This window comes from Dreissena polymorpha, chromosome 4 (assembly GCF_020536995.1).
Source record: "Dreissena polymorpha isolate Duluth1 chromosome 4, UMN_Dpol_1.0, whole genome shotgun sequence".
Taxonomy (NCBI): domain Eukaryota; kingdom Metazoa; phylum Mollusca; class Bivalvia; order Myida; family Dreissenidae; genus Dreissena; species Dreissena polymorpha.
In genome coordinates this window covers 549,767-572,232 of record NC_068358.1, presented here as the reverse complement: position 1 = coordinate 572,232, position 22,466 = coordinate 549,767, and the positions used below count along the sequence as shown (strand labels likewise).

At 35.9% G+C, this 22,466-nt stretch overlaps 2 protein-coding genes across 4 annotated transcripts in view; one reads left to right on the top strand and one right to left on the bottom strand.

Annotated features, from left to right (window-relative positions):
- The window catches only part of LOC127879882 (uncharacterized), a 232,349-nt gene that overhangs the window by 18,981 nt on the left and 190,902 nt on the right, over positions 1-22,466 (top strand). The window lies entirely within an intron of this gene.
- LOC127879888 (28S ribosomal protein S11, mitochondrial-like) lies at positions 281-20,636 on the bottom strand. Of its 2 annotated transcripts, none has more exons than XM_052426970.1 (9): positions 20,615-20,636; positions 17,343-17,422; positions 14,405-14,681; positions 13,940-14,067; positions 12,484-12,509; positions 10,999-11,073; positions 4,424-4,489; positions 2,230-2,351; positions 281-357 (listed from the first exon to the last, which is right to left on the bottom strand). In XM_052426970.1, the coding sequence occupies exons 2-8, from the start codon at positions 17,413-17,415 to the stop codon at positions 2,247-2,249; spliced, it is 750 nt and encodes a 249-aa protein (XP_052282930.1). In that variant the 5' UTR covers positions 17,416-17,422; positions 20,615-20,636; the 3' UTR covers positions 281-357; positions 2,230-2,246. The 2 variants fall into 2 exon arrangements, with proteins under 2 accessions (XP_052282930.1, XP_052282929.1); XM_052426969.1 differs by lacking the exon at positions 20,615-20,636 and adding an exon at positions 17,619-17,757.

The window sequence follows — 22,466 nt, the reverse complement described above, 5'->3', positions numbered from 1 at the left end:
AGACCAATCTTCTGACCAAATTTCATGAAGATTGGACAATAAATGTGGCCTCTAGAGAGTTAACAAGGCAAATGTTGACGGCAGACGCCGCACTACGGACAAAGACTGAATAAGACTTAATATGCAGCCACAACTGTTCACAGTTTCTAGCTAAGTCTGACCAGTCTTTCAGCAAGCAGATCATGCAATGAGTGTGAAAAAAAACATTAGTGCTTTTGTCCGCATTACAATGTTAGCAGTAATTATTAAGTGGACTATTACAACAACATAACAGTTCAGCGTTTTCACAATTAAGAATTAATTGTCTAGTATAATGTAACATTTTCTACATGGAGAAGATGCGATCAGCTTGGAAACCTGCAAACAGAAAATAAGACATTAAAATGCATCAAAACAAGGGTCTCTGAAATTATTTTCAAATAAAATTCAGGCCCTTTTCAAAGAAAGGGATGGGTCAAAAACTTCAATTTTAATATATTGATAATATTGCTGATATTAAAACTGCCCCAAAAAAATGAAACTGCCATTTATGAGAAGAGACCAAATGGAAAGGTATTAACATGCGTATGATGATCACCATTTTGTGTCACCCAACATTTATATTTAAGTTCTATATAAGCTCTTTTGAAATTGAAATAGGTAATCATAATTATTTTCAGCATTTTAAAAAGGGTCATGACTGAAAGGTTCACATTACATATACAAGAAAAGTTTACATCTTATTTGGTGACAAATATGATCAAAGAGACATTATTTTAACGCATTTAGGAGAGGACCACCATACAATGTCGCTAAAAATATATTAAATGCTTAACCCTTGCTCTTTAAGAGAATACGATTTTAAAGTCTATATAAATCATGTGACCCCTTAATTCTTAGATTTTTGCTATACTACTTCTAGTAACCCCTTATGTGGTTCTATTGTTTACCCCAGTCACATGATTTTTCAAAATTGGTAGAGGGCCACCATACCATGTAACACACCAAATACATGTATTAACCCCTGACACTTATGGTTTGAGAGAAGTTTTGTTGCGTCATTTTCTATAAAACTATAAAAACATATAAAATGAGTGACCCCAGGGCATCACCAGTTTTGACCGGTGGGACATGATTTGAACAAACTTTGTAGAACACATGGCGTTAAGTGCAGAATACCAAACTTCTCGGCCCTGCAGTTTCAGAGATTTGTCAAGTTTTCAATACACTCAAATAAGGTAAACAAGTAACTCCCAGGGTGGAGCTTATTTTGTTCCCTGGGTTCAAGCTGAACAAATTTTTTAGAGGACCATCATATGATGTTACCATACATTAATGTCCTGAGAATTTGCCATTTCATAAAAGAAGATTTTTAAAGTTAGATACTATATACCCGGTAAGTCTATAAAGATCTTGTGACCCCTGTGGTGGGCTAGTTTTCACTCCAGGGGCATAATTTTAACAAACTTAGTAGGGGTTAAAACCATGATGTTAAACACCTAATATTAATCTCATAACCGGTGTGGTTTTAGAGAAATTGTTTAAGTTTAAATAAAAACCACACACTAACGTGTGTGCTGCTCTACATACGAGGCAGACCCAAACAATTTGAACATCTTTTAAAGAGAGCCACCCAAGGATAATTCCATTGAAGTTTCACTTTAATCTGGCAAGGTTTAGCTGTTAGAAGACCTGGTTAACCGACCCACGCATGCACTGAGAGACAAAAAGGGTATCCGTGAGCACTCTGTGCTAAGGTGACCTACACAAAAAATAAAGTTTTTTTGTTGTTGTTTTTTTGCACAAAACCAGAACTTTCAAGTGCAAATCAACTGATCAGCAGAGGAATGGCACACCCCAATTAAAACAATAATAGGACATTTAAGAATGTTCAGAGTCATAGACCACCTTAAGACAGAATTGCAGATTCAGAAATTTTACAGCCTTAGGGTCAAGAGTGATCTCCATCAGTGATGTACCTTAATCTTTTACCGCTTTAGAATACGCATTTGGACTTGCTTTTGTTTTTTTTTGTGTTTTTTTTAATCAAATTAAATTTAAGATCTTTTTTTACTTGATTTAAGTTTTAAAGGCTGAATATCCATCCCTATGATAATGATGAGCAGCAAACAGCATAAAACCTGAGCAGAATGCGAGTTACTCGCAGTCTGTTCTGGTTTTAGGCTGGTTGCATACAGCCATTTTCATTTTGCTTCTGAGCGGAAAAGGGTTAAGCCTTATGTATCCTACCTAAATCCCAGGGATCTCTACAGACTCCTCACCCCCTTGGGCCTAGCGGAGATGTTAATGTAGGTCTGGTCAGTGATAGACACGATGTTAATGCCTGCCAACTGAAGACCCTTGATGGCAGCCTGAAACACCAATTATGCATATGGGCCGTGCTCTATGAAAAGAGGGTTTAATGAATGTGCGTAATGTGCCGTCCCAGATTAGCCTGTGCAGTCCACACAGGCTAATCAGGGACAACACTTTCTGCCTTAACTTGATTTTTGCTAAGAAGAGACTTCCTGTAAACAAAAAATACCATAAAGTGGAAAGAGCCTTCTCTGATTAGCCTGTGTGGATCGACTGCACAGGCTAATCTGGGACTACACTTTGCGCACGTGCATTTTAACCCCCTTTTCACAGAGCATGGTCCGTATATATTCATTTTTTAATTTTGAGCATCTTCATATGTGTAGCACACTAAGTAACATATGTTAGGTGTAGTTAAACCATATACGATAACATTAATCTTAATAAAACTTAATTGAACTGGCTATGTAGAGATGTAAGCAATTTCATGGTCTGAAGAAGTTTCTTAATGTTTACTTAATGGACATTAATCATACACAAACAACAATGGCATTTTGGTACTTGTACCATATAAAATATATATCAGTATCAGTGTGATGTGTCTAATAATTAAACAAGACTTAAGACCTCAAGACTGCTTTTCAGTTTATGCTTTCCGGTGGTTTATAGAGAAATATCAGTAAATTATAACTGATAATTCACTGTTTCAAACAGTGAAAAATAACAGTGAAAATTATCGATTTTGATTCACGCGTCATCATAGAAGATTTATACTTTCACTCGTGGCTGTGCTACCTATGAACAAATTATTTTCTATGATCGATATTCCACTGAATCCAACAAATATCCTACATATCTTAGCCGTTTAAATTTATCTAGTGAATAAAAACTCCAATTTTAGCCGGTAACACTACAGTTGTCAAGGCATCTAACAAGTCCTGTTTGTGCATGGTATAACAATCAGTAAGACTTCTTGTACCAAAACAAGACATAATTGCATCTGTAATTAAGACTTTAGTTGTAATGTATCTAAAAACAAGTCTGTTTGGACACACTTATAAACTAACACTTTGACCACAGTTTCTATCCTCTTTCCCACCCTGAATTGCAATCCATATATTGAATTATGCGGGTGACCAGCATGTTGTATAGACATGAATATTTCTGAAAATAATCTGGAGGCCCACCACAAATATAAAGGACTATGGGCAAATGGACTCCAGCTCATTGCTATATTATAAACAAGATGTGTTTGTGAAACACAATGTCCCCCTATATGACGTTTAACCTTGTAGGATGACCTTGACCTTGACCCTTCACCACTTAAAATGTGCAGCTCCATGAGATACACATGCTTTTCAAATATAAAATTGCTAGCTTCAATATTGCAGAAGTGACATTACAGGAGCATTTTGACCCATATATTTGACCTTGAAGGATGAACTTGACCTTGAACCACTAAAAATGTGCAGCTCCATGAGATACACATGCATGCCAAATATCAAGTTGCTATCTTCAATATTGCAAAAGTATTCATAAAATTAGCGATTTGGGCCACATATATTTGACCTCTGACCTTGAAGGATGACCTTGACCTTGACCTTTCACCACTCAAAATGTGCAGCTTCATGAGATACACATGCATGCCAAATATCAAGTTGCTATCTTCAATATTGCAAAAGTACTCATAAAATGAGCGATTTTGGCCACATATATTTGACATCTGACCTTGAAGGATGACCTTGACCTTTCACCACTCAAAATGTGCAGCTCCATGAGATACACATGCATGCCAACTATCAAGTTGCTATCTTGAATATTGAAATACTGCAAAAGTGTACATTAAATAAGCTATTTTGACCCATATATTTGACCTTTGACCTTGAAGGATGACATGGACCTTTCACCACTCAAAATGTGCAGCTCCATGAGATGCATGCCAAATATCAAGTTCCTATCTTCAATATTGCAAAAGTTATTGCAAATGTTAAAGTTGGCGCAAACCAACCAACAGACCAACAGACAGGGCAAAAACAATATGTCCCCCACTACTATAGTGGGGGACATAAAAAGGGCCCATGGGTAAGTGGAGTTCATCTAATATTTAGATAAAAATGTTGGTACATACCAAGCGCCCTTGTCCAAAGCCCCGCACCAGGACCCTGGCGTTTTTGTAGCCTTTCTTTGTCAGGTCCTGAAACAGAAAAAAGTCTTAAACAAGTGTTGCAACTGAAAATGCCTAATACCCTCGAAGTATCGTTTGACCCCAAAGTGTAGGAATGGCCTTTAAGGTTATGGAAAAAAGACACATTTTATCTAATGATGGATGTCTAAACAGTAATCTCAATGTCTATTATTGATATATGCATTTTCATTACAGTCAATTTCATATAAATAGTTATTCTTTACAAAAGAAAATTAAACAAAGGTCATTAAAGAAAGAGATATGGTTCTTGTACTTCCCTTCAAAGTGTTTTTATATCCGCTATTACTCGCATGTATTTAATTATTAACATTAATACTCAGAGAATTTATGTTGAATGTCATTATTATTTGAAACCTTTAATTCTTATTCATCTTTTAGCATCACTTTGACATTTTGTTTGAGTGAACATTAACAATATTTTGGATGTATGGTTATACACTTTAAATGACCTGTTTTTATGTTATTATTATTAAACAAAACAACACAGAAATTTTATTGTCAAAATAAAGATGGTTAAAAAACTATTCCAAAGCAATATCATAATTATCAAACTCAATTATGAATATATACAGAAAAGAAAAAAATCATTACATCTATACATACTTTATTTTACCTGAATACTTAAAACAATAGATGTGAAATCTTAGACAAGTGTGAACAAACAAGGTAATAACTCAATATGACCAAACATCAAACATTAATTAAGTGACTAAGGCCATCTGAGTCTATCACTCAAAAAGCAATCAAGCCAAGATTGTGCAATCTGTCAGTTCAAAGGTCATAGGTAAGGAGTGTGAGCTGTAATTCTGGGCTGTGGATAGCCTTGATGTCACAAATCACTTTCACAATGACACCATGTGAATGACTGCCTATAAATTATATTAATCGAACTGAATTAGGCACACACATAATGAACCAGTCAAAGATTCATTCAAACTAATAGAAAAGGATTTTTTTTATTAACTAAAAAGGTTTTAATAAACCAATTTGATTTTTTTCAGAATGCTGTACTAGGGTTTGAAATCACATAAGAATTATTAATGATTGGTAGAGATAATCAAAAGAAACTGTCACTTGGAGTTTGGTACATGCTTAGTGCTTGAATGAAATTAAGCAAGCACTAACCTGTGCTAAATACTGAGGGAAGTAAACCCACCTGAGTCAGAAGAGTTGCAGACTAAGGGAGATATTGCTTATTGGAACCTGGTACAAGTTGAGTGCTTGTTGACATTATACTAGCACTAATCTGTGCTTGGATCTAAGAGCAACAATCAACACTGTTCTCAAGGAAATATAGACTGCAGGCTAAGAGAAATATTGCTTATGGAGCCTGGTACAAGTTGAGTGCTTGTTGACATTATACTAGCACTAGCCTGTGCTTGGATCTAAGAGCAACCATCAACACTGTTCTCAAGGAAATATAGACTGCAGGCTAAGAGAAATATTGCTTATGGAGCCTGGTACAAGTTGAGTGCTTGTTGACATTATACTAGCACTAGCCTGTGCTTGGATCTAAGGGAAAAAATCAACATTGCCCTCAAGGAAATATAGACTGCAGGCTGAGTCACATTGCTTATTGGACCCAGGTACAAGTTGAGTGCTTGTTGACAATATACTAGCACTAGCCTGTGCTTGGATCTAAGAGCAACAATCAACAATGTTCTCAAGGAAATATAGACTGCAGGCTGAGTTATATTGCTTATGGGAACCTATTACAAGTTAAGTTCTTGTTGAAATTATACTAGCACTAGCCTGTGCTTGGATCTAAGAGCAACAATCAACACTGTTCTCAAGGAAATATAGACTGCAGAATAAAAGACAAATTGCTTATTGGAACCTTGTATCAGTTGAGTGCTTGTTGACATTATACTAGCAATAGCCTGTGCTTGGATCTAAGCGCAACAATCAACAATGTTCTCAAGGAAATATAGACTGCAGACTGAGTCATATTGCTTATTGGAACCTGGTATCAATTGAGTGCTTGTTGACATTATACTAGCACTAGCCTGTGCTTGGATCTAAGAGCAACAATCAACAAATTTCTCAAGGAAATATAGACTGCATACTGAGTCATATTGCTTATTGGAACCTGGTATCAGTTGAGTGCTTGTTGACATTATACTAGCACTAGCCTGTGCTTGGATCTAAGAGCAACAATCAGCACTGTTCTCAAGGAATTATAGACTGCAGAATAAGAGACAAATTGCTTATTGGAACCTGATACAAGTTCAGTGCTTGTTGACATTATACTAGCACTAGCCTGTGCTTGGATCTAAGAGCAACAATCAACACTGTTCTCAAGGAAATATAGACTGCAGAATAAGAGACTTATCGCTTAGTGGAACCTGGTATCAGTTGAGTGCTTGTTGACATTATACTAGCAATAGCCTGTGCTTGGATCTAAGTGCAACAATCAACAATGTTCTCAAGGAAATATAGACTGCATACTGAGTCATTTTGCTTATTGGAACCTGGTATCAGTTGAGTGCTTGTTGACATTATACTAGCACTAGCCTGTGCTTGGATCTAAGTGCAACAATCAACACTGTTCTCAAGGAAATATAGACTGCAGACTGAGAGACATATTGCTTATTGGAACCTGGTACAAGTTGAGTGCTTGTTGACATTATACTAGCACTAGCCTGTGCTTGGATCTAAGAGCAACAATCAACACTGTTCTCAAGGAAATATAGACTGCAGAATAAGAGACAAATTGCTTATTGGAACCTGGTACAAGTTAAGTGCTTGTTGACATTATACTAGCACTAGCCTGTGCTTGGATCTAAGAGCAACAATCAACAAATTTCTCAAGGAAATATAGACTGCATACTGAGTCATATTGCTTATTGGAACCTGGTATCAGTTGAGTGCTTGTTGACATTATACTAGCACTAGCCTGTGCTTGGATCTAAGAGCAACAATCAGCACTGTTCTCAAGGAAATATAGACTGCAGAATAAGAGACAAATTGCTTATTGGAACCTGATACAAGTTCAGTGCTTGTTGACATTATACTAGCACTAGCCTGTGCTTGGATCTAAGAGCAACAATCAACACTGTTCTCAAGGAAATATAGACTGCAGAATAAGAGACTTATCGCTTAGTGGAACCTGGTATCAGTTGAGTGCTTGTTGACATTATACTAGCAATAGCCTGTGCTTGGATCTAAGTGCAACAATCAACAATGTTCTCAAGGAAATATAGACTGCATACTGAGTCATATTGCTTATTGGAACCTGGTATCAGTTGAGTGCTTGTTGACATTATACTAGCACTAGCCTGTGCTTGGATCTAAGTGCAACAATCAACACTGTTCTCAAGGAAATATAGACTGCAGACTGAGAGACATATTGCTTATTGGAACCTGGTACAAGTTGAGTGCTTGTTGACATTATACTAGCACTAGCCTGTGCTTGGATCTAAGAGCAACAATCAACACTGTTCTCAAGGAAATATAGACTGCAGAATAAGAGACAAATTGCTTATTGGAACCTGGTACAAGTTAAGTGCTTGTTGACATTATACTAGCACTAGCCTGTGCTTGGATCTAAGAGCAACACTCAACTCTGTTCTCAAGGAAATATAGACTGCAGACTGGGTCATATTGCTTATTGGAGCCTGGTACAAGTTAAGTGCTTGTTGACCTTATACTAGCACTAGCCTGTGCTTGGATCTAAGAGCAACAATCAACACTGTTCTCAAGGAATTATAGACTGCGTGCTAAGTCATATTGCTTATTGGAACCAGGTACAAGTTGAGTGCATGTTGACATTATACTAGCACTAGCCTGTGCTTGGATCTAAGAGCAACAATGAACAATGTTCTCAATGAAATATACATGTAGACTGCAGGCTGAGTCATATTGCTTATTGATCCCTGGTACAAGTTCAGTGCTTGTTGACATTATACTTGCACTAGCCTGTGCTTGGATCTAAGCGCAACAATCAACAATGTTCTCAATGAAATATACATGTAGACTGCAGGCTGAGTCATACTGCTTATTGGAACCAGGTACAAGTTCAGTGCTTGTTGACATTATACTAGCACTAGCCTGTGCTTGGATCTAAGAGCAACAATCAACACTGTTCTCAAGGAAATGCAGACTGCAGGCTAAGTCATATTGCTTATTGGAACCAGGTACAAGTTCAGTGCTTGTTGACATTATACTAGCACTAGCCTGTGCTTTGATCTAAGAGCAACAATCAACAATGTTTTCAATGAAATATACATGTAGACTGCAGGCTGAGTCATATTGCTTATTGGAACCAGGTACAAGTTGAGTGCTTGTTGACATTATACTAGCACCAGCCTGTGCTTGGATCTAAGAGCAACAATCAACACTGTTCTCAAGGAAATATAGACTGCAGAATAAGAGACATATTGCTTATTGGAACCTGGTACAAGTTAAATGCCTGTTGACATTATACTAGCACTAGCCTGTGCTTGGATCTAAGAGCAACAATCAACACTGTTCTCAAGGAAATGCAGACTGCAGGCTAAGTCATATTGCTTATTGGAACCAGGTACAAGTTCAGTGCTTGTTGACATTATACTAGCACTAGCCTGTGCTTGGATCTAAGAGCAACAATCAACAATGTTCTCAATGAAATATACATGTAGACTGCAGGCTGAGTCATATTGCTTATTGGAACCAGGTACAAGTTCAGTGCTTGTTGACATTATACTAGCACTAGCCTGTGCTTGGATCTAAGAGAATAAATCAACAATGTCCTCAAGGAAATATGGACTGCAGACTCAGTCATATTGCTTATTGGAACCAGGTACAAGTTCAGTGCTTGTTGATATTATACTAGCACAAGCCTGTGCTTGGATCTAAGAGCAACAATCAACAATGTTCTCAATGAAATATACATGTAGACTGCAGGCTGAGTCATATTGCTTATTGGAACCAGGTACAAGTTCAGTGCTTGTTGACATTATACTAGCACTAGCCTGTGCTTGGATCTAAGAGCAACAATCAACAATGTTCTCAAGGAAATATAGACTGCAGAATAAGAGACATACTGCATATTGGAACCTGGTACAAGTTAAGTGCTTGTTGACATTATACTAGCACTAGCCTGTGCTTGGATCTAAGAGCAACAATCAACAATGTTCTCTAGGAAATATGGACTGCAGGCTAAGTCATATTGCTTATTGGAACCAGGTACAAGTTCAGTGCTTGTTGACATTATACTAGCACTAGCCTGTGCTTGGATCTAAGAGCAACAATCAACAATGTTCTCTAGGAAATATGGACTGCAGGCTGAATCATATTGTTTATTGGAACCAGGTACAATTTGAGTGCTTGTTGACGTTATACTAGCACTAGTCTGTGCTTGGATCTAAGAGCAACAATCAGCTCTGTCCTCAAGGAAATATAGACTGCAGAATAAGAGACATATTGCTTATGGAGCCTGGTACAAGTTGAGTGCTTGTTGACATTATACTAGCACTAGCCTGTGCTTGGATCTAAGAGCAACAATCAACACTGTCCTCAAGGAAAAATAGACTGCAGAATAAGAGACAAATTGCTTATTGGAGCCTGGTACAAGTTCAGTGCTTGTTGACATTATACTAGCACTAGCCTGTGATTGGATCTAAGAGCAACAATCAACAATGTTCTCAATGAAATATACATGTAGACTGCAGGCTGAGTCATATTGTCAATCAACACTGTTCTCAATGAAATATACATGTAGACTGCAGGCCGAGTCATATTGCTTATTGGAGCCTGGTACAATTTGATTGCTTGTTGCTAGTTTACTAGCACTAGCCTGTGCTTTGATCTTAAGGAAAAAAATACTGCAGAGGGATACATATATTGCTTAATGCAACCTCGTGCAGGTTGTGTGATTGTTGATATTAAACTAGCACTAGCCTGTGCTTCGATCTAAGAGCAACACACAACACTGTTGTTGTTTTATTACGGAAATATAGATTGCTGAATGAGACACATATTTCTTTTTGGAGCATGGTGCAAGTTGAGTGCTTTTTGATAATTAACTAGCACTAGCCCCTGCTAATATGTATATCTAATGGTAACAATCAACACTGATCTGTAAGAAATATAGATTGCCAACTTTGCACAAGTGTTGTACTTGTTGATATTAACTGATCCCAGCGAAATATAGACTGAATGACACCTTGCTTATTGCAACCTGGTAACCATGTGTTTGCTTGTAGACATTAACTAGCCTGCACTTGGACCTTAAAATAATATTCAACACTGATATTAAGTAAACATAGACTGCAAACTTACTGACACAGCTTATTGAAAGCTGGTATGTGATTTGTGCTTTAAGATGTTTGCATAGTATTAGAATATGCTTGACTCCACTGGCAATATTATACACATATTTCGAGGAAATATAGACTGCAGAATGAAATATATATTGTATACTTGAACTTGGTTAAACACCTATCTAATGTAAATATAAACTGCAAATGCATATAAAGAACATTGACCTATACCAATACCATTGTGAATGAACTCACCAAACCCATTGCAAAACCAACAGTCTGTCCACATACTGCAGTCTTTTTCTTAGAATTTTTAAATCCGACACGGCCCTGGTGAAAAGAAAAAAAACACAAGTGAACACCTAATATTATGATTCTGATTGTAAACAAGAGGTGCTCACCTAAGTTCACTGACATCAATTTCTGAATGGACTAGTCAATCTAGTTTTGACCTCACTTGACCACACTTGACCAAGATTTTAACATGGCCTTTATAAGGTGAACACAATGTTTTCTGACCAAGGTTAATTCAGACTGGGACCTAGTTTTTAAAAGCATCTGACCCAGTTACAAACTCGTCCTAGATATTGTCAAGATAATCATACTGACCAGGTTTCATCACGCTTGAGTCGTAAATAATGCCGCTAGAGTGGTACGATTAACAAAAATTAAATCTAGTGATCTAGTTTCTAGATGCATGTGATCCAGATTGGAAGATTGCCTAAGTTTTGTCAAGATAATCATTCTGAGTAAGTTTCATAAAGATCGAGTCGTGAATGTGTCCGCTATAGTAGTAACAAGATTTTCTAAGCTTTTGACCTGATGACCAATTTTTTTATGGACATGAATCAGACAAGTATACTGTTCAATATTTATCAAGATTAAATAAACCATGTTGCCTTTAAAGTGGTAACAAGGTTTTTCTAAGGTTTGGCCTGGCGACCTAGTTTTTGGGTACATCTTATCTACATTCAAATACATAATTGATATTGGCCAGCTATAAATACAGACCAAGTTTTATCAAGATTGGATGCAAAATGTAGCCTCTAGACTGGTAACAAGCTAAAAGTTGACACACTGTACACTGCACACCATCAGGCATAGTGTGATCACAATCGCTTACATTGATCACTTTGTGCTTTTGTGAGCAGAAAAATGCAACCATAATACAAGAGAACCGCATAACGGGTGCCACGCTCAGCTGCCGGTGCAGTTTTGAATAAATGAAAGCTTGACAAATTTTTTTATTTTTTTTTTAGAAGTCACAGTGACCTTGACCTTTGACCTAGTGACCCAAAATTGGGTGTGGCATGTAGAACTCATCAAGGTGCAGCTATATATGAAGTTTCAAAGTTGTAGGTTGAAGCATTTCTATTTTAGAGCCAATGTTCAAAACCTTGGCAAAATGTTACAGTTTTAGCACGACGCGGACGGCGGACACAACAACGGACACGACGAGCTGGCTATGACAATACCTTGGGTTTTCTCAGAAAACAGCCGAGCTTATAAAATTAATAAGATATTCTTTTAACACTCAGATTCTTCACAATTTTGCTCGTCACGTTTTAAAATACATGTAACATAACAGTATATGTTTGCATTTATACCTATTATAAATTGTTAGAGAAAAGAATGCCTGTGAATTTTTAACGGACTGCACCATACAGTCTCGAGACTTACTGACCTGGAAAATATTGTCTAGTTTGGATTTGACTGCATGAAATAAATAATCCTACTTACCCCTGACTGTATGGACAATGCTTTATCTACAAAATAAATTTGACACCTCTTAAACTGACATATAATTACATTTTTTTGAAATAAAATATATTTAAGTTTGTATGTGCAGCCTAGTATGACGTGCATCGTTTCAAGGCAAGCTCATCAAGTTTTTGCATCTTTTCTCATCATAACATTTTTCTAACATCTCAGATGGTTAATTATCCTAAAAAAAGATCAGCATGTAAATAAAAATGTTTCCAAGTGATTTATTTTGGAAATAACAAGTTCCATTACTTAAAATATACAATTGCAAGGTCACAAATATAATTTTAAACAAGGTTTTGACAGTATTACAAGCTATACAGGTGTCCACAACTTATGAAAAAAATAATAATGTGCATTACAATCATATTGACAGTTTTCTGTACTTGTGTAATGTTTCATAATTAAATATTCACTTCTCATTGCAGTATTAATGTTTAGGCATTAACAAGACTTTGACCTCTGGTGAAAGAATGTTGAGCACCAAAGGCTAACAGTAATGAAACAGTGATATAGCTTTTGACCTAGTGTGAAAAACATAATCGTAATTCTCAAATTGCCCTTAATAAGAATACTGTCCAACCCCACAAAGCGGTCACCTGTGTTTATGGTCACCTAGCTAAAGTGTTCAGTCTTGATTACTCCCAACATAATCATTCTATATTGCATCTCAGTATAACAGTAACCTTGATATAGTGATTAACAGCCAGTATATTTCACTCCATAAGGACATTTTCACCTGTGTTAAGAAGTCACAAGGCAGTCATTTCGAGGTGCAAAAAGTAAACACACAAATTAAACTGTATTGTTGTCTCTTATATGTGACATAATAGCGTCAATTGTGTGTCTTTTTCACGGCTAAAGACTTTGATTGTGATAATTGCCTTGGATATAATAAATGCAGCCCACTATTAGAAATCACATTTAGTGAAACAAATGTGTATTTAATGCTACTTTAGTGCCACATTATAGGTAAAATGGCACTGAGTGAAATCAGTTTAACATTATGGAAAAAATTAAAACAATAAAAATGTATTCATCTTATAATTAATACTTATATGAACAAGACTATTGCCAAGCAATATATGTCCCCTACTAGCTCCACCATTGTCAGAAATTTCCAACATTGTCAGAATTAAAAAAAAAAAATTATATATTAGTTGCCATAGCAACCAGAATTTTTGACGTAGGAACAAAATGAAATGACGTGCATAATGTCCATATTGCCATCTATCCATGTTTCAAGTTTCATGAAAAAATATGAAGAAATTTTCAAGTTATCGCAGGATCCAGAAAAGTGTGACAGACTCACAGATAGACTCACAGACACACAGAGCGCAAACCATAAGTCCCCTTTCACCAGTAGGGGACAAAAATGTCAAAATATATAAACCATTCCACTCATTTAGTTTATAATAACCAGTATGCTTACTGTTCACATAGGCACCTCCTTTTGTATTCTGAGGGGTTGCTATAATATGAACTGTTGGCAGTTGATGAAATGGAACACCGTCTACATGCAAATCATGGATGCGAGCTGTGGGAAAATAGTTTCCAGGTCTGAAATATTAGTGTTTAAAACAAATATAATTTTTTTATCCATAAATGTAAGAAAAAAATTTCTCAATGCAAACAGACTAAATAATCTTTTAAATGTGATAGTTAACATGTTTGAAAACTTGAAATCATATGCCTTAAGTAAGTATATTTACCTTTTGTGCCATTTTCAACAGTAACAAACCAAAACTACATGTATCTTTACCAGTAAAACATACTCTTGATATTTTCTTACATGAACAGTATTTTGTTGAAGAACAATTGATAAAAATATGTCATATAAATAACACAAGTGAAACCATCAAACTGGTAACAGATACAATAAGAACTCGGAACTCACCGTCTTTCCTCGTCAGGAAAAACAAACTCCTTCTTAATCACTGGTTGTTTTGATGTTAAATCAGCTTGGTAATTTATAAGCTCTTTTGTCAGCTCAAGAGTAGTGTCAATGTCAGATGCAGTGTTTTCAACTGCTGCTGCAGATATTTGGTCTTGATCATCAGAAGAAGTGTTTTTAGCAGACTGCTGTTGAGATTTGCTACTTTCTGGGAGAGAAGGGTCAGTTGTGTACAAATTCTTCCGAACCAAGTTTTGTGACGTTTTTGCCTGTGTCACAGCTGAAAGTCAATACAAAAAATTGTGTCTGATAAATACAAAGGAACATTAGTGGTTTCTTTCTCGTACTTTACTTTAGAATATGCATACATGAGCATCTGCCAATGTTTCATTGGCCAAACAAAATAAGGCAAAAAAAATGTTGTGGTTCAAGTAACATTGAAAAAATTTCTAGGTAGGGTAGGTTGATTTTTTTTATTATTTTTTTTATTTTCTCCAGACAAGGTGCCTGTTTTTAAAAGGCATTTTATGCTGATGGTTTTCACATTAAACCTCAATGTTCACCATAAAAAAGTGTTCCCATTATTGTGTAGTGATCTTTGTATATTTATCATTTTAACAACTCTTTTTTCCAGCCAGGTGAGAACCTATGATAAAAACCAACAGAACAACCACCATGATTCTGGTTTACGCCCAAAAACTAACTTTAATACAGGTGTATGAACGTAATGAATGCAACCTGATTAAAGAATATATCAATGTTATTAAATCACGTAATTAAAAGTAAAAACAAGGGATGTGTTTGTCAGAAACACAATGCCCCCTAATGCGCCACTTTGAAATAAAATTTCAATATATCATTTGTCAGGTTTAGAAATTATCTCCCTTTTAAAGCTCATTACTTCCCTTGGATTGTATATTTTTACTTTTGACCTTGACCTTTCACCACTCAAAATGTGCAGCTCCATGAGATACACATGCATGCCCAATTTCAAGTTGCTATGTTCAATATTGCAAAAGCTATGAAGAAGGTTAAAGTTTTGGGACACACACACACACACGGACACATACAATGACAGACAGGCCAAAAACAAAATAACCCCGAAATTTTGCATTTGTTACTTTTTTAAGATGTGATGAAATAACGTCCAATCACGGCGTTTTTTTCACTAAACACGCGTAAATCGCCTGACATGATGTTCATGTTTTTATACAACACAAATTACAGCCACACTTTCCATGCAAAGTTCTACATGTCTGCATAATTTTTGCGCGCTTTTTATTGAGACAAAGGATAAAGCACTGTTTATTCGACACTAGAATTTGTTAATGTCGCGTTAGCATTAAAATTCAGAAGCCTGATTCGGATTACAAATTGAATATTGCTCATTTGAGAATAGAGCGAATCATTTACAGCCGTGGTTTTTCTGCCTATTTTGGGAAAAGGAGTTTGACCAAATTGGGAATTTTTTATCGACAAAATTGTCCATTTTGGGAATTTTTGCTTCGATGAAACGGCTCATTTTGGGAAAACATTGTGAATTTATCATGCTTAAATAAGTCAGAGGTTTAACAAATAATTTTTGTTGTTGTTATTTTGACATTTAATGAAGGTAAGCATCAGTTGATGAGTCAGTTTGGTTTGTGTGAATAAGCTGTGAAATGGGGATCACAGCAGGTTCATGGTGCTGAATCCTCGCTCAACCACAGCAGTGCTTGTTGGTATGATACACATCAGCTAGACGAGTTGGAACATCAATAAACTAATAATCATAAGTCATAAGACACTTCTTAAAAAAAAATAAAAAAATACATATATTTTTTTTTGAAATTGGGAATTTTTGTTAAACTTTTGGTTTCAAATTGGGATCAGGTCTGTTTGCATTGGGAATGCCTCCGTTTTCCGGAGGCGCAGGCAGTGCTGAAAAAACATAATAAATAATAATAATTATAAATTCAATGATAATTTGTTAAAGCGCATTATGTGTCGAATAAATGTTTCGACCACATTATGCATGAAATGCACAATATCCATGAGGATTTCACACGGTTGCCATCATCTGTCTTCTAAGTAAGTGGCTGAGATTTCATCGTGGAGGTGTACACCGTAGGGACTGATGAGTGTGTTAGATAACATAGCCTACAAACTGCCATAAAACAGGGCCCTCTCTTCACTTTGGGGGATTGGGGCCAGGGCCCTTAGAGGGGGGAATTTCGTGTCATTTTGGGCGAAAAGGGGAATTTTAGAAGATCTTTTCACCAACCATTCAACACCTAAAATTGCTATATTTTAGTGTGATTTACATAAATATACATTTAATCAAAGGTTAGTAGCACAATACCAGCTGGCAACATAGGTATAAAAGTAAAAAAAAAAAAAAAATTTCATTCAAAGCGTGCACTCTCGTTGACCAATATCGATTTTCCATAACAACTACGATCCGCCTTAAGGCGGGCTTGAGGTGGGTAAAGAGATACATGACATAATTGACAGAGGATCATAAATCGACTCTCACAATTTTCGCCTAAGTTGATATCGCTTTTATATTTTTCCTACCGGAAAACGGTAAAAAAAGTTAAGGGTCAGCACAGCCAATACATAATTTAGGGTTGGCGCATTTTCCTAGGTAGGGTCGGGTGACCCGAACCACAACATTTTTTTTGGCCTAATAACTATTTTTCTTCAAATGTTTATGGAAGTTGTGTTTAAGGCACATGGTTTGACAGAATGCTTAAAAACCAATTTGAACAATAATGCTTAACATATTATTAGGTGTAAAAATTCATTATGAAAATGCAGAAAACAGTTTAGATGACATTTGTCAACCATGCTGATGATACATAATTGTAACTACAGTGTATAAGGTACTACCATATTTTTAATGTATAACTTTATGATTTCTGTTCAAAATTAGCCCTTGTCAAATGTGTGAAATACATACCTGGACTAGCTATTTTTTGCAAAACTGTGCATGTGTACGGACTTCGGAACAAATTAACCAGTGATCGCAGCATCTTCAATCTACAGATACAAGACAAAATTATAAAAAAATAAAAAGATTAGAATTTATTACATAATTTTTTATTTTTTTTAACATCTCTGCAAATAGTACATGAGCTATCAGCGACATCCGATTTAAACACATCCGAAAACCAATGCAGCGGATGAAAGTAAAATTGTATTCCTATTAACAACTATAACTTAATTGAATTGTTACCTATATTTAAAAAACTCGAGATCTTATTAGTAACTATATGCTGTTTAAGTTAATTTTTCGGTCATACGTGACCAAACGTCTGTGAATCAGACAAGTGTCCTTGTTGTTGTTGTTGTTGCTCTAGCTAGTGATTTGAAATGTTATTGGTTTATAAAAAAACACGAATGGCTACATTACACTAGATTATATGTGTTAATGAAATCGCAGACGACAACAAACATGCAGACATTTGATTGGTTACGAGCACGGCAGAACTTGAAATTAGCAAACAGTATCCGAAAACTTTGAACATACAACAAACATAGAGTTCCGACATTAACCGAAAAGTTTGAGCATACGACAAACATAGAGTTGCGACATTTCAAGTATCCGTAACGCCTTCTACCAAAGGCAACATGAATATGCATGTTAAGGCAAAAACTTCAAATAACTTTGATATTTCTCATTTGAATTACCCATACTGTAAGTCAATACGAATTGCGTATGTAAGCACATCACATATTGAAAAACAAGAATGAGGAAGCTGTTTTGTTCAAGTATATCTAAATTATGATAATTTAGCGAGGTTTGCGATTAAAATAGATTCACGACCCACCACGATCATTTTCAAAATGATTTGTAACTTTTTTTTAATTACATATTAATTTGAATACATTTTAAATTACCCATTTTTTGTTCAATTAATTTTATTTAGTAAGCTATTGTGTTTACAAAATTTTAAGGGGCCTTTTCATGTTTTGGCAAATGGACACAATTAAAAAAATATGTTTCAGATTCGTAAATTGTCGTTGTAGTTTTGATATTTGTGAGGAAACAGCACCACTTAACATTTACCATGCTCTAAAATATCCATTATGTGCATCTTTTGGCGATTTAAAAACCTAAAAATTATAAAGCGTTGCAACGCGAAACGATTGAATAATTTGGAGATTTCTGTTGTTGTCCTTATATTTTGGGATAGTTCGTGGATTTCTTATATAAAGTATAAAATGCATCACTCATTGTATGAGCACGGTTGGCCGAGTGGTCTAAGCGATAGACTTTCACTCCATGCGCCAGTGGTTCGAATCCAGTTGAGGGTTACCTTTGTTCTTTCTTAAAAAAAATTTCGTGTGTTTTTTTTAATGGAGCTTTTTAGATCCCATGTTTACATTTATCAAAATAAAGCAGTTAATGAAAAACTTCAATATATGCCAAAATCTCTGAAAAGGCCCCATCAACATCCTCTCTACCGATTCAAATACTAGTATAGCTACGATATAATATGTATGACAAAAATATTGTCTTAATTATTTCAATATATAAAATTGCGTTGACAATTTTCCTTTTTTAAATACACATGCAAATGTCAGGAATACGTTTCATATCGACCTTTCAGTCATTTAATTTTGACACTCTTAAAGTGCATTCAACTTCAAGTCATGAGCATTTTATCGCGGATAATTTGAACATACCATGTTGATCAGAGTGACGTTCGCTATTAATATGAAATAAATGTTTTTGTATGTATGGTTATTCATATTATGTAAACACTTTCCTATATTCTAAGCCCATTTAATGATCCGCATATTTAACCAGAGCACGTTAAGTGTTTTTATTTTAATAAATGCGCTTTTAAATGTACCAAATGCTGGATTCTTCGCTGCATGCATAATGCCCATAATACCAACTCGGTTCTAGTGTTATGTATTTAATCAATATTGTAAAGACAATGCTTACCATGCATTCATTACTTAAGCAGAGTTTACGCGTGGAAAGAGCGTTATCACAGCAGGGGGATTAAGAGACTCAATAGTGTGCACGCGCATCACCCGTCGCCCAAATTGATCATGCGCCCAAAATGACAACATAGCAACGACCCTTTAATCAATGACGAATTGGCTAGTTGTCTAATATTTCAGTTGTATACAAAACGCATGGTCCTATAATCAGCTCAACCTTATTTAAAGCACTGATGGATTGACAACATTCATATACATGTACATTGTTTTATTATACTAGTATATGAAATACACAGCTTTACAATAACGTTCTAACAGGTGAACGTTTTAGGAGCAGCCGCCGAAGAACTACAAAATCAATGTAAACATCATAATTGTCCGTGCCACTTTTGCAATCAACAGTGACATTTAATAAAGATAGCTTTACAATAGTAGTGTTGTCTTCTGCTATCTCCTCCTCATCATCATTTTCAGCAACATCCTCGCCGTCGTCTTCATAAATCCTCCTCCTTATCGGCTACATCAGCAACAATAGCAACGGTATCATTTCATTAATCATTCTAACGCATCATAGTAAATTACCATGATCTTCGTAGCATAAAAATAAAGCTGAAACATTTCCTTTTTTCCGAACACCAACATGAGTGTGCAAATCAACTGTATGCCATCCCATCCTGACAATATCAAAACAATACTTCATAAGCTAGCGTCACATGTATGGCATACCATTCATAATGGAAGTTATCCCCTACGTTACAGTAAAACGCGTTCGATGATAGATCGTACGTGTCATCTCGTCATGCGGCAATAATCAAAGCAGTAAGCCACCGTCTATTGGCATAGAATCATATTTCAGCGATTTATTGTGATAAATTATATGCGAATAGCCAGGGATTATTGCTGATATGTAAACATGGCAAAAAATATTCGAGCCTCGGGACAGTTACCTACCAAATGGCCTTTGAAAGGAATTAAAAGCACTTGAACAAATCTGAGTAAACAATTCAAACGTATCAATAAGTATTTTCAAAAGTAAATGTAGCCCGAGACAGAGAGACGTGTTATGAATTCAACAAGTTGTTAAACTATCGGTCCTTTAAATCTGATTATGTGTTTACTTTGAATATGCGTATAATAGAACGAGTTCAGTCCTCTTACAAGAACAACCTTAGCCCAAAAAACCATCGCTGACTTTTTAGAAAGATGACAAACATTAATGCCATCCATTATGAAGTTCCTTGTATGACAACATTCCAGATTAATTACGTCTCTTACCTGTAAGATCTTCAATAAGCCTGACGCACTTTTAATCTGCTACTTTGATTTTGTTATTTAACACATATAGCCATAATCCGTATAAAGGCGCCAAACCCGAAAATGTTATGCATATGCAAGGCATAGATAATTTTGTGAAAACAGAATATTTATCAATGTTAACCAAGTGTCATTGTCGCTTTAAGCATGTTTTGTCATAGATGACTGTTGTGGTTTAGTTTGTACACCAGAACAGGTGTATCAACAGAGAGAATATAATTCACTCATGGTTACTTACGATTATTAGGCAATACATTTAGACCATTCAAACGAGGTACATAAACTGCATGCAGAGTGTTCGTGTCGATATTGACATAAGATAAAAAAACAACAGTTTTTGTTGTTGACTGAAATGCACTGTGTATCGCCAAAGAATTATCGTGTTTTATATCAAACAAATTTACTTTCCTATTGAAACGTAGTTGTGAGCCTGTATAAAGCAAGGCAAGTTTTAAGAGATAAAAACGTTCTACCGGCAATATACTCAAAATTCGTATTTACTTGTGACATAATGGATTGTCTAAGTAAACACATTTTCAACTACGGGATGGCTTATTTCTCGTCGGCTTGTTAATTTGATGCAAGTTTAAATGATTGCTTAAGTGTCAATATATATTATCCTGTAGGTTGGCAAGTACTTAAAAGTGATCATTTAAAACAGAGGCGTATCCAGAAAATTTTCAGAGGGGGGGGGGGGGGGGGGCTCAACAGGGGAGGGTGCGGGAGGTGTGTCCCCTTCCGTCGACGATTCTTTTTTTTAAATGGCACCTTGAAATGATGCGATTTCCTGCTATCTTATCAGCATTTTGCATGATGAAAGTGCATGTAAAACAAATAAGAACTTGAGTTCACACATCAAGTGTGACAGATGTACGGACAGACAGACACACAGGGGTAAATCAAATGTCTCTCAAACCACTAAAGTGGTGGGAGACATTATCTTTATCCATAACTTTTTTAACAGAGTTAGATGGGTGGACCTCCTATTTAACCTTGTTGGATATCCTACTAGGTCAACTTAGGTACAACATTAAAATGTTTATGTCCATGTCCCTATGAATGGAAAGCAGGCACACAGCGGACAACCTGTCCTGACCCATTGATGATCTTAGTTTTGTCTTAACAAGTCCTTGGGCACTGATACTCTTTTTACACTCGCATGATGTAACAGGGAGCACACATGATATGGACAAAACAGTGTAAATGATGGGGTACAGCTGGGAATCACAATGTGCAACAGAGCCCTGAAGGATAGTAGGAGGGTTGGGTACACCTTTCCACCTAGCCTGCCATATAAAGTGCAACTCAGCAGGGAGGGACTGAGGGGAAGGGAGATCATCAATGAACCATTCAAGGTCACTAGCACTGACAGGAGAGGCGCACATTTGTTCAGGTATAATTTCAATCGCATGGCTGCCTTAGTCTGCAAATCACTCGGGTGTCCATTTCGTTCACAAAAGTGTTAACAAAGGGAGTCGTTAGGTTTCTGTGTAGTTTAATTCGGGTGTTGCTGCCTCGATGTTGTCACGCGTTAAGAAAATGATTTAGTTTCATATAGCAAAGTAATTCTTAATTTTTGAGTCTTTTTTAATTTTAAAAAGTATGGATGAACATCAAAGCAGTTAGCCCGATTTGTAAAAAAAAATAATCAAAAAAATAATTGCCATTCATTAAGTGTGCAGTTGAAATTCACTGGCAATAACTTGTTACTCAAAAGGATTATCACTCTAAAGAGCTAATACCAATAAAATTCACCAAAGAAATTACCGAAAAAATAGTTGTGATTGTCCATTGCGTTCGTCTAAACTCTTTA